This window comes from Salarias fasciatus, chromosome 15 (genome assembly GCF_902148845.1).
Source record: "Salarias fasciatus chromosome 15, fSalaFa1.1, whole genome shotgun sequence".
In the NCBI taxonomy this organism is placed as follows: Eukaryota; Metazoa; Chordata; class Actinopteri; order Blenniiformes; family Blenniidae; genus Salarias; species Salarias fasciatus.
In genome coordinates this window covers 8,336,665-8,352,719 of record NC_043759.1, presented here as the reverse complement: position 1 = coordinate 8,352,719, position 16,055 = coordinate 8,336,665, and the positions used below count along the sequence as shown (strand labels likewise).

Here is a 16,055-nt window from a genome sequence, read left to right as displayed (position 1 = left end):
CATCGCCTCACAATCCATTCATGGGGGGGAATAAAAGAATCTCTTGATACAGATAATCAAATATTATGCAGGCTGAAACCAAAGAAATTAGGACGTGTAAGTGCAGTCTAAACCGGCAGAAGGGAGTAATGGAGTTGTTTGGGTGTAGAAAGGATTGAAGGCAGGAGACAAAGCGTCTGGATGTCAGCCGCAATTAGGCAAAAAGCCACAAAGCAAACTGGATCATTATGCAGTGAACTTTGAAAATTTTCATCATTCAGGGGGCTTATCACCTCTGCTGGCAGCATGTAGTCAGAAATAACTCACTGAGGAGGATTTTTTGACTGCCTCGCTCGGGAAAAAAAACATTGCTCAGACAAAAACGGGCTGGGACGCGCTGTCTGCCACGGCACCTGACACATTAGAGGTACTGGAAGTTTCAGTCTGGATGACAAGTTCTGAGTTCAGCGCCACCACAAAGGCTGTTTTCCCGCTTCAAAGGGGTTGAAGATGTGCGCTTGAAAGCGAAAGACAGCGAAATGACTTAAAACCGGCGATGAGATTGCACAATACATGACGTTTGAGTTTCTGAAATCTCTTGCATTGACAGCGCGTCATGTTATGTTCACTGCCAAAAACAGAAGACAAATAAAAAAATACCTGATTTGCAACGCAAATGTGGTTAACAGCACTGTGTTCAAAAAAAAAAAAACAACAAAACTCCACCAAACCACAGTTTAACTGATGAAAAACTACTCTATACCCCAGAGGCAGTGAGCAGTGAGAAAACTGACTGCCACTAAAACGCACAGATCTCCCAGCTATTGTTTGGGAACACTAATTAGTTATTGATAAAGGGAACTCGGGGGAGAAAAAAAACCCATGAAATGCTTATGGGCGATTGGATGTTTTGTTTTGTTTTTTCATTTCTTTGTTTTTCAAATGCCGCACACAGTGGACTAATTAATTTTTACCACCACATCAAACTGTACCAAACCTGATGTATTTTTTTTTTTAACAGTTTAATTCCAGGGGGAATTTTAAACTTCCTACTTTTATTCTTCAAAAGCCGCTTTAATGAAGTGTTTATTAGTGATTATTTTTTATGCGTAACATTGATGCGTCCTTCAAAACACATCTATCGAGCGATTGCGTTTGCCGCCAACTCGTAAACGGCGGGGTTAATCTAAATTACCTGGGACACGTTTGCTGGACGACGACACGGCTTTAACGTTAACGCCTGTCAGGATATGGGAAACTAATTTATGTTCTTGCAGTGAAGCTGTTCACAGCAGGGAAGTGGGAAGATGATAAATAACTTAAGCGTGATTGTATTTGTGCCCTTTAAATGCATGTTATTGGCTTTGATTTCAATGTTCATTGACAAAAATAAAATCACTCAAACATAGAGGGAGAGGGAGGGAGAGAGAGAGAGAGAGAGAGAGAGAGAGAGAGAGAGAGAGAGAGAGAGAGAGAGAGAGAGAGAGAGAGAGAGAGAGAGAGAGAGAGAGAGAGAGAGAGAGAGAGAGAGAGAGAGAGGGCAAAAACAACCACCATCTGATCCTTTATTCCCAATTTTGGGTGGGGTCCCTCTCACTGCAGGCTTTGAGGGAAGGGGGTTGGTGCAGACGGGGGGTTGGGAGCTTAAACACGGCCGGGCGGGGGGGGAGTTGTTTGCTCCTCTGCCATGAAGCCGGGCATGGGAATTTTGGTGAAAAGTTGAGAAAATCCCTCACTTCACACAGTACCGGCTGTACAACGGAGAGGGCGGGACGGTGTTAAAGGAAACATACACACCGTGCACGGGGTTGACCGGCGCTCGACGCAAACAGCAGCTGCTTTCATCCAGAAAACCGTCTCTTGGGGGGAAATCTGACTCACACGACGGATCAAATAGTCTCGCTCTCCTGGCCTGCGTGGCCGCCGTGCACTCAGTAACCCCTGACACAGATCAGGCTTGATTTCACTGTATTTTTTTTTTTTCTTTCTTTTCCCTCCCTTCCTGGTTTGAGCGGTGCCATGCGTAGGCGTGCCCCCCCTGCGATGAGGGTCAACAGCCAGGGCCGCTGTTTATGCCGGTGTCAGTGTTCATCCATCATAGGAGGAGGACGCCACGGGCGCCGCCGGGGATGAACTTAAAGTGGCTCGGTGTTGATATCCACTTATTATTTTCTAGGCAGAATGCATTTGAGGACACTGAAGTTCCGTTTCAGTCTGTTATGTCGTGTTGGAAGCTGTACGGTGGCCTGGTGCTTAGTCTTCTCACAGGACGGTCCCGTGCAGGGCGGAGTCCAGGTTGTGGTTGGGGGCTTTTTTTTTCTTCTTTTTGTGGGATTTGCATGTTTTCCCACAACTTGGATTTTTTTTTCTCAGTGTCCAGATTTCTTCCCACAGTCTAAAAATAATATGTTTGAAGATTAATTGGTGACTCTGAAGTGTGAAAGAACCAGTGTGTGGTGTGTGTGACTCTCTCTGTTTGCCCTGGGATGGACTGGACTGGTGACCCTGCCTTTTCCCACAGTCAGGTGGGATTGGCTTCTGCAACCTTGACTTGGAAAAAACAGCGGAGAATATAAAGTGACAGTGGACTGGATGTTCCGGTGGAGCAGTGGCGACCGTCAAATTCCTGCTGCACCTCTTTGTGTGGCGTTTGCACGCTCTCCCTGTGCATTTGTGGATTTCCTCCTACATGCATGTGAGGTCAACTGGTGACCCTAAATTGCCCCTGGGTGTGTGTGGGTGTGGTCTCTTGTGTGTGTTTTGGCGACTGTTCAGGGTGTACCCCCACTGGCTCCATGGGCAGGATTCAGCCACATAGAAGATGAATGGGCAAAAAAAATACATATAACCATGATAAAACAAATGCCTGTTATCCTGGCGTTCTGTGACTTGCTCCACGGCGCAGCACTAAGCTGTTTTGTTGCCTTGACAGTACACAAATCATCCGCGCGTCGACCTCAGCAATTGGGTGTGTGCAGCCGCTCCATCTCGCCGCGGCTCCCAATCAGCTGAGCTGATCTGCAGCGGATCACATGCTCCGCTCTGGGTTTGTGTTTTTCCCCCTCCACGTGTCAGGATACACGAAGCAGAAGGCGGGACCAAAACAAACCGCCTGATTGGTCCGCTGCGTGTCACCAGCTTAAGGTTCTCTTAAAGGGCCAGGCGCCTTATTTTTTTTCTTTTTCTTCCCACTTTGACAACAATACAGCGTGCTCGCGACACATAAACGCAAAAAAAACCCCACCGTTTTAAAACGTGCAGTAGCTTCATAAGTACCCAAATAGACACACGTGGATTTATTCAGTTACCTGGGCCAAGATTTTTCCCGCAAAACACAATTTCAATCAGTTGATTCATAAAAATCAATTAAAACGATCAAAACGTGGGACTTCTGTGATAATAATATAATAAAATGAGGGATTTTAATGTTGTGATGCTGGAAGGATGCCTTGTTTCTACTTCAGCTATGGATCTGTTTTTATTATTTAGTTTTCCCACGCCTTATTGGGGGGTATTTCCAATCTGCCAATACTTTCAGATGACTCAAACCACCTGACTGCTTTCCACATCAGCCACATTTCGCTTAAGACCACATATAAATGTTAGCATGCAAAAATAAATTACAAAGAAAAAAAAAAAAAAAAAAAAAAAGAAAAAAGAAAAAATTCACTCAAAAAAATCTCACAGCGTGTTGGATTTGCATAACAACCGTGCGGCTGACTCTGTTCCTTTCACATCACTTAGGAAAGGCGGGTCCGAGCTGCAGGGGCGGACCGTTCAGGACGCGGGGAGGAAAAACAAGCCCAGTGAGTGGCTGCGATGCAAAGAGGGATACTCGGCTCATCACCACAGTCAGTTGGAAACACGGGAACAGCAAGTTGTCAAGATACCACCGATCACAACGGAAAACGCGTTTTCTGGCGGTGAGTTGGGTTTCGCTCGTTTTCCATTTTAAAATGCAGAGTGGGGAAGGGGGGGAAAAAGCGCACGGCCGCGCGCCGCGCTCCGGGTTTAAAGGGAGTTTATCCTGAAATGTGCGCACGGGCTGGGCATGCCCGGGCACGGACGGAATGAGCTGACCGACCAGGCGATGGGCATATGGCAGGAGCGGGGGTGGGGGGGCGCTTAAAGACCCGTCTCTGCCCGGTTTGTTCTCGTTCCACATCTCCTCTCGCCTGTCTTCACATGTTTTGCGCCTCCCGGCTGATGGCACGTCGTTTCTGATGAGCCGCCGTCTCTCTTGCAGCGTTCTCATCGCACAGCGTCTCAGGTAACTCCGATCAGATCGCTTCACTCACGCTGCAGACGTCGAAGCGTGAAATGCTTCGCTCCGTGTTTACTGCGCGGATGAAGCAGCGAATGTGCTGAGTGTGGAGGAGAAGTGTCCGCCCGGGCGAAATGATGGGAAAGTGTCAGCGCGTGACAACGAAGGAGAAACTAGAGGAACTGTCCTCGATCTTCATTAAGTTAGTTGTATCCGTCGCGGGTTCGGGTAATTTGTTTTTAGCTGTTAGTATCTCCCTTTGGGACATGTGTTAAGATGTCGTTTTGAAACTTTCCTGATTTGGAAGAAGTGAAGGGGAGCTCCTGGATGGGCGCCGGGATGTGGCGCTCGGCGTGTTTACGCACGGAGCAGCCCGGGATAACGCGCTCCCGGCGCGGCTGGAGCGCAGCGCGTGTCCGGGCGGTCCGACGAACTGACACAAACTGACTGTTTCTCTAGTTTGCGGTGTCATTCCGGCTGTAAACCGCATTTTAACTCAGTCACATCAATAATCCATACCCCACATTGCAAACAGGCTCCAAACGTGCATCCAGACTCTGTCATTCATTCATTTTCAGCGATAAACGAGGGTAAAGTTCACGGTTTTATTGAAGCGAGCTGATCACGGCGGGATATGTATTTCTAGTTACATGAAAGCAGGAGGTGAACTAACAGCTGAGCTCACTGTGTGCGCTCCCCCCCAGCCCGAGCTGTGCGTGGAGCCGTGCCCGTGCACAGATGGTGCAGCAGAGGGAGCCACTTTCTGCTGGAGCTTTGAGCATCTCTGACCGGCAGTGTGGTGGCTGCCAGGCCTCCCTGCAGCCCCAGGCAGTGTGTGTGTGTGTGTGTGTGTGTGTGTGTGTACTGTGTCTTTCTGTGTGTCTCACTGTCTATGTTTGTTTTTATGTGTCTGACACTATGGTAATATTGCCAGTCCTCTCATGACTGCCAGTGGAAATTCAAGACAGGGCTTGCAATGTCATCCACACACTATACACAAGTGCACGTTTGATTTGCCTGCAACTTGATGCACAGCTGCAGAGATGCCCCCACAGCCTTCATGGCATTAATTAACTCACTGCTTAACTTCCCTGCAGCAGAAGGCTATACAAATTACAGTTGCTTTGAATTCAGTAATGCTCAACTGATTGTTTCACAGTGGACTGATTTGACTCTCATTTGGCTGGGAAATGATGGTCAGAGGGTGTAAATAGTCAAAAAATAATATTTTTTATTTACAAAAAAGTGCACAGTATTGATTTAATGTCATCCATTAATAACCTAACCTTGTTCGCTCATTTGTTACCTGCAGTTTTGTTTTTCTTTTCTTTTTTTCCAGATGTAATTTCCTCCTTTGACAATGTGTGAAATGGCGTTATGTAAAAGGAACACTTTGACAAAGAGATACATGAGCAGGGCCATCCTGCACAGTAAACACAATACCAGTGTATCCACTTTCAACTTTCTCATCTGGCGGCCGAACCTGTTTGTCTGCACTTGTATAACAGAAGGCACAGACTGGCAAAAAGATATTACAGGAGTGAACAGATTGAAGCATGTGACCGACAAGGAAGAGTGTGTGTGTTCAGCAGGCATGGCAGAGGATGGAGTGAAACCCGTCTCACTGCAGCACATGACCGTCCAGCCAAAACTTTGGTTTCACTCACACTCTTTTGGCTTCTGTGTGTTTGTGTGTGTGTGTGTGTTTACGTTGTGGACGGGACAGCTATCGGGTGACTGAGTGGTTTGGAGACCGGACACAATGAGTGAAGGTCTCAGTGTTGAGCTGCAGAAGTGTGCGGCGGGAGCTTAATCTCCGGACCGCGCTCTGTTCAGATTAAGGTAATTCTGAGTGAAAGACGCCTCTCTGGTGGCTCTTTCTGGCGCTCATTTACAATTTGGCTCCTTATCAGGGACAGCTTGACAAAATCTGCTTGGGTAGGGCAGCAGAGCCGCCCACCGGGTGTTTCCATACATTTGGCTCGTGTTGCCGCTCATGGCTGCATTGAAAACACAGATTACTGCTTTTTACTACATCCGGCCTCTTGTATGTTTACCGCTTTTTTTTCTGCACGCTCACAGACCCTGTCTTTGCCTCCGAGATGAGACACTTCCATTTGTTTGTTTTCAGTATTATGACACACAGCATAAGCCTCTTACTGGGCTTTATCATGACTAATCATTGATTTCCATTTAATGCAGATGGAGTAAGATCATTTTCCATCTGCGAGAGGCCAAAGTCTCCTCTGATAACAGGCAGATTTTTGGCACTTTTTGTTTGGTCTTTAAACAGGACACACCCGAATTGCGTGCAAGTTCAATATCATAAAGACAAACTTAGCTCCAAAACTTACAGCCCTATTTCCAGCGCCACGTGTCGTCTCATTGCGAAGTTTCCATCCTCTCTTCCCTCCAGGGAGTTTACCGCTGAGGCGTCGGATGGATGATGAGGAGGAGGACATGTCACGGCCCATCTCGCAGCTCTGGGGAACGTCCTTTAGGGAGGTCAAGTACGAAGAGCGAGCCGCACAGATCGCAGCCGGACAAGCGCTGGCCGCCGTCACTGCGGCCGTGTCCTCGCCGCGGAGCCACAACAACAACAGCATCGACGCGCTGCCCTGCAGCTTCCACCGGCAGCCTCGCGTACCTTTCCACGGTGAGGACGGGCCGCCATCACTTCAAACTACTGCTGTGGTTTTCTGATTGCCACGTAGTGCCTGATAGATCATCTTTGGACTCGAAAAATACTTAGAAATATGCAGTTCATGGAAACTATTTGTGTTTTAATCATCATGACACTCACACTCATTACACAGTTAAACTCAAATCTAATAAACCACAGTTGTATTTTATCAATTTCTTTGCAACTTCCACTGGGAATTCTTAGAATTAAGTAAACACAGGGAACAATATTATCATACAGACATAAAGTTACATACCAAGGCTAATGCTTCCATCAGTTTTAATCTAATAGTTGTTCTCCCGTGTGTAATCACATCAGTGTGACATCATGTTGACCGAATTGGATGAATGTCGATGTTGTTTGTTTATCGACTCAGAAATAAGTATGTGAGAGCGATCTGTTGTTCATGGTTTAAAGGCATCGATATATAAACACGGCCGGCTGCTGTTACCGTGTCGTCCATTGTAATCTAAGCAGTAATGGGTGTCATGCACTTGGCCGGACGCCACGTCTCCTCCCCGCCGACAGTCCGGGCTCCCAGTGTCTCGGAGTCGGGTCCGCTTGCAGAGCGGAATACCGCAGCGTTTCACACGCATGATAACACTAACAAAAAAAAAAAAAAAAAAAAAGAAGTTGTTTTTCTTCCGAGTGGCATGACTGGAGAAGCGGAGGGAGAGAGTAAACCCGGTGACCCGGCTCCGCGCCCGGCAGCAGTCTGTTCGGTCCTGGTTGATTTATTGAAGTGTTTTACATTTCCGTCTAATTAACATTCACATTCTGTCTTTTGTGTTTGTTGACTCTTCAGGCGTACTTTAAGCACATAGTAATTTGTCGGGTAGTCACGAGAGGATCTCATACAACCTGTTTCAGAGGCCGTTACGTTTCATATATGACGAATCCGGTCGGAGCCGAGTCTGAGGCTGTCGCCAGCAAACAGCAGGCCTGGTTTTTTTTACAGTCGAGTCTAATTTTAAAAAGCACAACCTGTGTGAAGCCACTGAAATCACACAATGCTGATGTGACTGATGATGCTTCTACTTAAACCAAAGGATCAACCCCGAGTTACAAAACGCTGGATCTTTCCCTTTTAGGCAACGCTGGATTGCGCTCACATTTTCCCGCTCAGTTTGAGCCCATGGAGGACCGGGGAGAGAGGCAAGTTGAAGACGAGGAGGAGGAGGAGGAGGAGGAGGAGCAGCGGCAGCAGCAGCAGCAGCAGCAGGGCAGGGGGGAAGAAAATGACAGGATGGCAGCAGAGAGGCCCGAGGAGCAGGCGGGGCTGAGCGTTGAGGCGCAAATTGGTCGTAAACTTCGGGAGATTGGAGACAAGTTCCACCAGGATCACGTTGAACTGGTAAGCCTCAGTCCTGAGCAGCGGAGATTATCCCTCCGTGACCCCTTGTTGTGAACTTTGACAACTTAAAACGCACTTTACAACACACGCAGACACGGTTAAGGCTTCAGCTTTCTACCATTCTCTTCAAAACTACTTCAAAGGCAGTTTTTTTGTTTCCTCCTGAGAGGAAATGGGTTGACTAAATCAGCCACATCCTTCATTAACTAAAAATAGCTTTCATTGGTGAAGAAATGAAGGAGAAACCATAAATGATTTGGTATGAAGCTATTGAATTAAAAACAAAACTAAACTACAAACTTTGTACTTTAAAGTGACACTACATTGTCTTGAAACTGAACCGGCCACATGAAGCTGCAAACCATGGGGGCAGGGAACACGACACGGGGGCCGAGTCTGTTTGCAGAGCTCCTTTCGTTGAAAAGTTCTGCACACAGACCTCAAGTAATTCACGATAAGAAGTTAATTGTGCATCAGTGTTTACAAAGCAGTTACTGTTCTGCCCCAGAGTCCCCATTAGTCACATGCCCACGTTAATAAGTACAAATAAACCGAGACGGCTTTCTTATCTGCTGCCGTGACTGGCTCGCCACGGGGATCTGGGTTGACAACAAGGTGTGGCTGACATGTTTTGAAAAGCACTTAACTGTCTGGGTAATGGAGACGGAGCGAGAGTTTCTCCGAGGTAAGGGGAGGGAGAACAAACTGGTGGAATGAGAGTGGCAGATGGCTGGAGTTTTGATGGTGACATTACAAAGACTGAAGGCAGAACAGGTGAGGTGGATGCGACTGTCGCGAGCGGCAGCGAGCAGCGCGTCTGTGTCTGGGTAGACTGGGCCGGCTGTTTATACGCCCGTCTAAAAATAGAGCCTGACTCACACGCTTATAGACGCAGCCAGTAACGTGACGGCTACCCACAATACCTCAGTTGTCCCGCCGCCTGCCTCGGCGTGTGCGTCTCTGTGTGTTTCGGTTTGCGTGTGTAACTCTGTGACAGAGAGATAAGAGAACTTTTTTTTTTTGTTTTGTTTTGGGTTTTTTTTCTCTTTCTCTGTCTGCGCCCGGGCCGGTTTCATCCTGCAGGATCTGATACCGCCGCCGCCGCCGCCGGAATATTCCAAAGGGAGAAAACTCACAAGTGCTCCTTTATGATATCCAATCACTTCACTGTGTTGTCTCTGCTGCTATTGTTAGGTCCTTCTCACTCCTCTTTTCCAAGCAGAAGTTGCTTGAGTGTGTTTTTCTTTTCTTGCTCATGTGAAGCACTGTTTTTGTGGTTTGGGTCGTCTCAGCCACTCCTACAACTTTTTCTCAACACCGACTTTAAGACACGGAAGCCGTCTCTTAATCGCTCAGTTTATGACATAAATCAGGCTCGCTGTTCTGCCCTATCGCTGCAAATGAGGTGAGAACGATGAGAAACACTGGAGCTCTGTTTAAATAAGTGTAGAATTAAGGTAATGAGGGCCGATTAGGGCTTCATTTAGTGCTGCTGGTTGGATTCGACTGAGTTTTTTTGCCTGAAACAGCCTGCGGCGGGCCGCGACGGCCGAGGTTCTGATGAGGAGACGGTGCGAGGAGCGCTTATGCAACAGGCCGGCAACGTCTGAGCGCAGCTGTTCAGGAAGCCGGTGGGATGGAAGATGGAGCGGGTAGGGGGGGGAGGACGGGGTAAAGCGGGAGGACCCTCTGCATCTGCTGGAAAATGACAGCGCAGTTTAAGTTGTGTTTTGATAATTGCCGGGTTGGGAGGCAGCGCCGCGCGTTCTCTGAAAGGCGTTCGGCTTCCTGATTAGAAGTCACAGTGCAATATTTAATGAGAGGGAACGTGTGAAGGCAGGTGGAGTAATTCCATTCAGATGATTGTCACATCCCGGGGTTAGAAATGTGTTGTTTCGCACCTGATTGCCTGGTTAATTCCGATCCCTTAATCAGCCGCTCGCTTTAAGGTGTTACGCTGAGCGTCTGCCGGCCGCCGCTCTCGGGCGTGCGTGTGCGACAGGTGTGTTTTCTAGACACAAGTCGGTGTTGTGGAAACACTGAACGTGGTCATATTCAAACTCACTGGGTTCACCTTAGTTCACGAAGGCTTTATCTTTAAAAACCTGCAATAACCAAGTCCTGTTGATGCTGATAACTTACCCCTGTCTCTCCCCCCCCTCCCCCCCTTCTCCGTTTGCAGTTTTTGAGGCATCAGAGACAAAACCTGCCTATCTGGATGCGCCTTACCAATGCCCTGTTTGGCTTTTTTTTTCCCGAACGAGGCTCTGTTCCCGCGCCTGAGAGGGGAGCAGAGATGAGAGGAGCCGCCGGCCTTCGCCCTCGTTTTCCGAACGGGAAACAAAACAAAAACAAAAACAAAAAAAGACACAGGACTTGAAGAGATGGCACTGTAAGATGATGGAACACGGGTTTGGATTTTGTTTTTCTAATTGATGATTATGAAGACGAGATGAAGAAGACACTGGTCACCGCTGGACGGAGACAGATTGCAGGATTTTTTTTTTTTGTTGTTGTTCTTTCTTCTTCTTCTTCTTCGTTTTTGTTACTTTCTTTTTTTTTTTGCCTCTCCAAAAAGAAGCCATTGTGTTTGAAGAGATATTTTGGAAATATTTGTAAGATTACCTATTTTGTACAGTAAACTGCTCTTTTTATTTGCTTTTTTTCCAAGTCTTGAAGGACCTCCATCAGTCCAGGGAATGCCTTATTCTCTCCTTCCACAGTTCGCACTCTTTTGCATCGAGAAATTCCTACGAAAGCGATCGATTTTTTTTGTAAGATCAGGCCACACTTTCTTTGGCGAGAGACTGTGGACGTGGACAATTCTGTGCTGAAGTTACTGATTTGAAAAACCTTGAGGACCCGAGGCACATTTCTAATCTGTTTTTCCCAAAAAAAGACAAACAAGCCCTGTACTCATCCTTCACTGCTCCACACTGGCTCATCTGAAAACGGCTGTAGTGACATTGCGGCGGTGTAACGCACACTGTTGGTCAGTTTGTTCCGGCTTCCACTAAAGACCCAGGGATGTCATGTCGACCTGTGTCGTCGTCGTCGTCGTCGTCGTCGTCGTCCACCGGCGCCTCCGTCTCCAGTATTAACTCGTGTTGTTAGAGGCGACCTGACGACCCACTGTGTAGATTCAGACACTGTTGATGTGAAAACCCACGCATACTTGAATACAAGAAGCTTCACATTTCCGTGCATCGACGAGATCCGACGTTGTGATTTACGGTTTCAGTTAACAGTCGTGTCTTTGTTGGACTGTGCGCTTGCTGTTTTTCAAAAAAAAAAAAAGAAAAAGAAAAAATCTGCATTTGCTCTGAAGCCAATTAAGCACAAACAAAGCCGAACAAATCTCACTGGTGGGATTACGATCAGGGAACCGGAAACAATCAAGACAGCTGGAAATCTCTGGATAAATGGCTTCATTTTCCAAAGATTCTCAGTTTCATTCCTGTGGCTGGATTGACAATCGCAATGTTGCCCTTTGCTGCATCGTGGGTCGCCTGTGGGGGAGATGACATTTATCAGGGGGCGAGCAATATTCAAGCCAGTGGAAGGAGTGACAGCTGTATTTGACATCCTCTGTATCCTCAATGAAATACACCTCCTCCTCGTCGCAGAAATCATTTTGGGGTCACGTTGAAGAGATGCATTTTTATTTTATTTCACTCCAGATGTAAATGTCTAAAACGCCGATTCAGGCCTGATGTAATAATCGTATAAGACATGTCGAACAGCCAGTAGTGCATTCAGCTTCACTAAGTAAGGAAAGCTTCTGTACAGTACATTTTTATTGACACGTAGACACACGCGGACGTCGGAGAAGGCCTCCGCGTGTCGCCATGGCTACATTAATGCAACAACACAGCCACCGTTCCTTTAATGTAAAGTCTGGAAGGACTTTGAATATGACGTTGGGAAATCCTCATTTCATGTATTTTTCACGGTCTGTTGTAGATTCCTGATATGAACTTTTTGAAGACACTGATGGGTTTTTTTTTTTTTCCTTTGTTTTCTTCAGGGAGTAGTTAATAGCCACATGAATTATCTGACATTTACTCACGAGCTGCGTTTGCTTAAGGTCTGCCTGTGTGTAAAGCCGCAAAGCAGCATCTTATTGTCCTTCATTGATGCAGCAGAGTAAGCAAAGATCTTTTGGCAAACTCTTTCCACTCAACCTTAGCGAGAAAATGTGTTCTTTTCTGTGTTTGTTTTTTTTTTTTTCCTTTTTAAATACAGTCGTAGGTAAACCAAAAGTTTGTTTCCTGCAAACACTGAACGCTGAGCCAATTCAGATAGTGGTTTCTTTTTTCAGCCCGCAGCTTCAGACGCCGGCCGGCTTTTCGTGAAGCGCCGGGTCGAACTGCTCCCTGTCCTTAATGAGAACAAGTTTCCTTTTGGTTTTTGGTTTCGTTGAGGTAATTTATTCTAATTTATTCCGTGTATATTTGCTCAGTGCTACTGTATAAATGCTATCTCAGTGTGTACAGTCCTTTTCTTCTCGTTGTCGAGGTGCATTCAGTTGCGCGTTTGGTGCCTGTGTGTGGGGAGGTTGGACTAAAGCCATGTGCCTCGTGCGTTTTTGTTTTTATTATTATTATTATTTCCACACGGATGGTTTGAGTCTCTGCAAACCACGTGGAAACCAGACAATCAAATGTACGAAATGTGCCTTGTGAGTAACAGACCTGACCTGCGTCATCCATCGCTGACACTTGGCATAAACGACCCGAAGTCACTGGTCACAGCTATCGTTTCACCTGGGCTCTGTGAGATCAACTTCCAAAAAATGGGGAAAAAAAAAAAAAAAAGCAAACATACACACAAATCAGTTTGACTCCTCACGAGGCACAGGCTCAACCTTTGACATTTCTCAGCACGAACGGCAAGTTTCACCATGCAAAACCTTCTCAATATCAGAAACGACTGTTTGCAATGTGCACTGTATAAAAAAAAAAAAACATTCTTTTTTATCTGCATACTGTATTTTGCACCTCTCTCTTTCTGAACTCCCCCCCCCCCACCCTCTAGATTCTTGAAACTTTGTAAGATCTGTTAATATGCTGGATCGGCCCGGCCTGCCCGGGTTTCACGTGCTTTATTATTAATCTACGATCTAGGAGGGCTGCAGGTTTACGTCTGCAGGAGGAAGGAGCCACCGAGGTGCCCAGTATTATTTATCAGAGAGGAGGGTTGAACAGCCGCTCGGTGGGTTTGGCGTTGATCTGAGCCTCTCGCTACCAAACCACTGTCGCAAACCTTAACTCAAGTGAAACGTTTGTTATATGTTCGACCTTCAGTGTCTTTGCTATCGAAATTTTTCAATCGGTTTTTTTGGGATATCCGAGGAAGAGTGCATAATTACTGTCAAGTGCTGTGATTTGGTGTTTTTTTTATACATTAGACATAAAATTTGACACAGCTATTGTTGCTATCTTTATAACGAGAACTTTTCAACACGATTTTCCATAACTTTTTGTAAGAAAACAATGAACTACAACAGCTACAACTTTTGCTTTTCTATGATGGCTTTTTTTTTTTAAATGTTGAAGCATTATAAATCTGAATATTGCCAAGTCTGCTGTGTCACTCTCAGTTCAAGGGCTTTTTTGGATATATGTAAATGGAGTAAAAATGCATGTCCGACATTCCTGAAAAATCTGTATCCTAAGGGTTTGAATGTAATTTATTGGAGTGAAAAAAAACCCCACAATATCTCTTTTAATACGTGAAATGAACCGTGGAACTTCTTTCAGACTCGTGTGCTCCGCGCGCGCTCAAGAGTTTGCGTCGTCTTCACGTTGCTTTCTTTACGTTCAGAGTGGTCTCAAGGGTTTCACACTCATGTGTCCTATGAAGTGAGGCCCAGTCCAGATGTAGCAGTTGTTTTTTTTTTTTTTTTGATGAAGCATTGGCTGTGTTATCTTTGGGACTGCTCTGTTTCTCCTGCACGGCTCTCACACGGCGCAGGACACTGGAGCGATGGAGGGATTTGAGGAGGACAGGCGATGTTTGTTCTTTTTCTAGTGCAATATGCTGTACATAAGAGCTTGGCTCACAAAATCTTACAATCTCCCTTAATTTCTTTTGTTGTTACATGGGTACATTGCTGTTATTTTTTTGTTTGTTTTTTTGTTTTGTTTTTTTTTTCCATTAAAACTTTATGGACAGATGACCTGGTTTGTGCTTCGTGTCTTTTAGTGCTCACACAGATTTACTTCCAGCTGATCACAGGTCACCAGCCCATTACAGGTGAAACACACACATTTATGGGAAAGTAGCCTTGCATGCACATTTTTGGACACACTCAAGGAGAACATGCAAAGTTTTTCACAGTAAGATCCAAACCTAGACTAGAAACTCAGATTTTCTTGCAGAGAGAGTTAATTGTTCCACCGCTGTGGCATGCACCAACATTTTTAAACCTATCATTTTTTAATCATTTTATCACTCTAAACTTGTGATCATGACAGGAAACTGTACCCTGGGAAAAAAGCTGAAAGTTAACGCAGATGGATATCCTCTTAAAGCTTCAAAAAACAGGAAATCTTATCTTCAACCATTGAAATCCTTCAGCCTGTCAGACTGTTCACTTTCACCAAAGTCTTTAATAAACAATGTTGGTCAATAATTTTTTCCAGACTTCTACTCATGAGGCACAAGAAGTGCTGATCAGTTACCGGCTGTTGCATAAAGTGAAGAAAAAATGACAAATTAAAGTGTCAGAGTGACTGATAAAAACAAACAAAAAAAGAAGTAATCCTCAGGGAACTAGGACTAATTGAATATTTTGACTACTTGAATAAGTTGTTAATCCGCCCAGTGGTTAAGTAACTTTGGTAACAGTCTTTATGGACTCTCCTAACGCTAAAGTCACAATGCTGCCATTTATGAGTCATGTGTGGATCCCTTCACGCTACCCTGGTGCTAGAAATGGATAAAATCTCACCAGCAACTCACAAACATCTCTTTTGAACCTAAAAAGAAAACTTTAAAAGTGCCAAATATATCAAATTATCCTTAAGAGAAGATTATGTTGTAAAACCTGGAGGCGATGAAGAAGCTCAGAAGATCAACACACATTTTAATTCTTTTATTTGCGCTCCATACCTGGGGGAGAGAGACGCCTTACTAAAACAGTGATTCACGTTTTCTGTCAGAGAACCTAAAGGCGTCTCCCCCAGGCAGCTGCTGTTTGGAGACAGGGGCAGCAGAGATGGTTAAAGGTGTGTGTGTGTGTGTGTGTGTGTAAGGGTGGTGCAGAACAACATATGGCCTCGGGTCAAAACTGAAAATTTGTGTTTGTAGAGAAGGTTTGCACCTCATAATGATATCAAGAAGCTGAAGTGCTGTGAGGTGAGACGATATGAGGTGGTAGTTAAAGCTGTCAGCTCTGGGGCATTATCTATTCTTGTGTTTTTTTTTGTTTTTTTTTACTTTTCTTGCACGCACACATAGACTCTGTGTGTTTCTGCTCATGCAAACAGTGTGTTTGGTAAGTGAGAGTCAGTTTAAACACAGACAAGGCAACACAAGCCACTTGCAGCTGGGCTGTCTGCCCTTTATTTGCACAGAAGACGACAACCGAAGAACAAAGAGACAAATGACAAGTAAATATAAATTAGAATTGCACTCTGGTTTTAGCTGTCGGAGAACGGCACGCCCTGACATGTTTTCCTTCTCACGTTGAGAATAATTTGATATAATGATTTCTGTGAAATATCCGACCGGGCAGTAAATAAACTAAAGCTAATTCAAAAAGACACGTC

The 16,055-nt window shown here is 45.6% G+C and overlaps 1 protein-coding gene across 2 annotated transcripts; it reads left to right on the top strand.

The window, feature by feature from the left end:
• The first annotated feature begins 3,191 nt into the window (after positions 1–3,191).
• Positions 3,192–13,158, top strand: LOC115401847 (uncharacterized). Of its 2 annotated transcripts, none has more exons than XM_030110201.1 (4): positions 3,192–3,902; positions 6,660–6,899; positions 8,018–8,280; positions 10,463–13,158. In XM_030110201.1, exons 2-4 carry the CDS (start codon positions 6,683–6,685, stop codon positions 10,658–10,660), a joined length of 678 nt encoding a protein of 225 aa, XP_029966061.1. In that variant the 5' UTR covers positions 3,192–3,902; positions 6,660–6,682; the 3' UTR covers positions 10,661–13,158. The 2 variants fall into 2 exon arrangements, with proteins under 2 accessions (XP_029966061.1, XP_029966062.1); XM_030110202.1 differs by lacking the exon at positions 3,192–3,902 and adding an exon at positions 4,155–4,249.
• Positions 13,159–16,055: the final 2,897 nt, after the last annotated feature.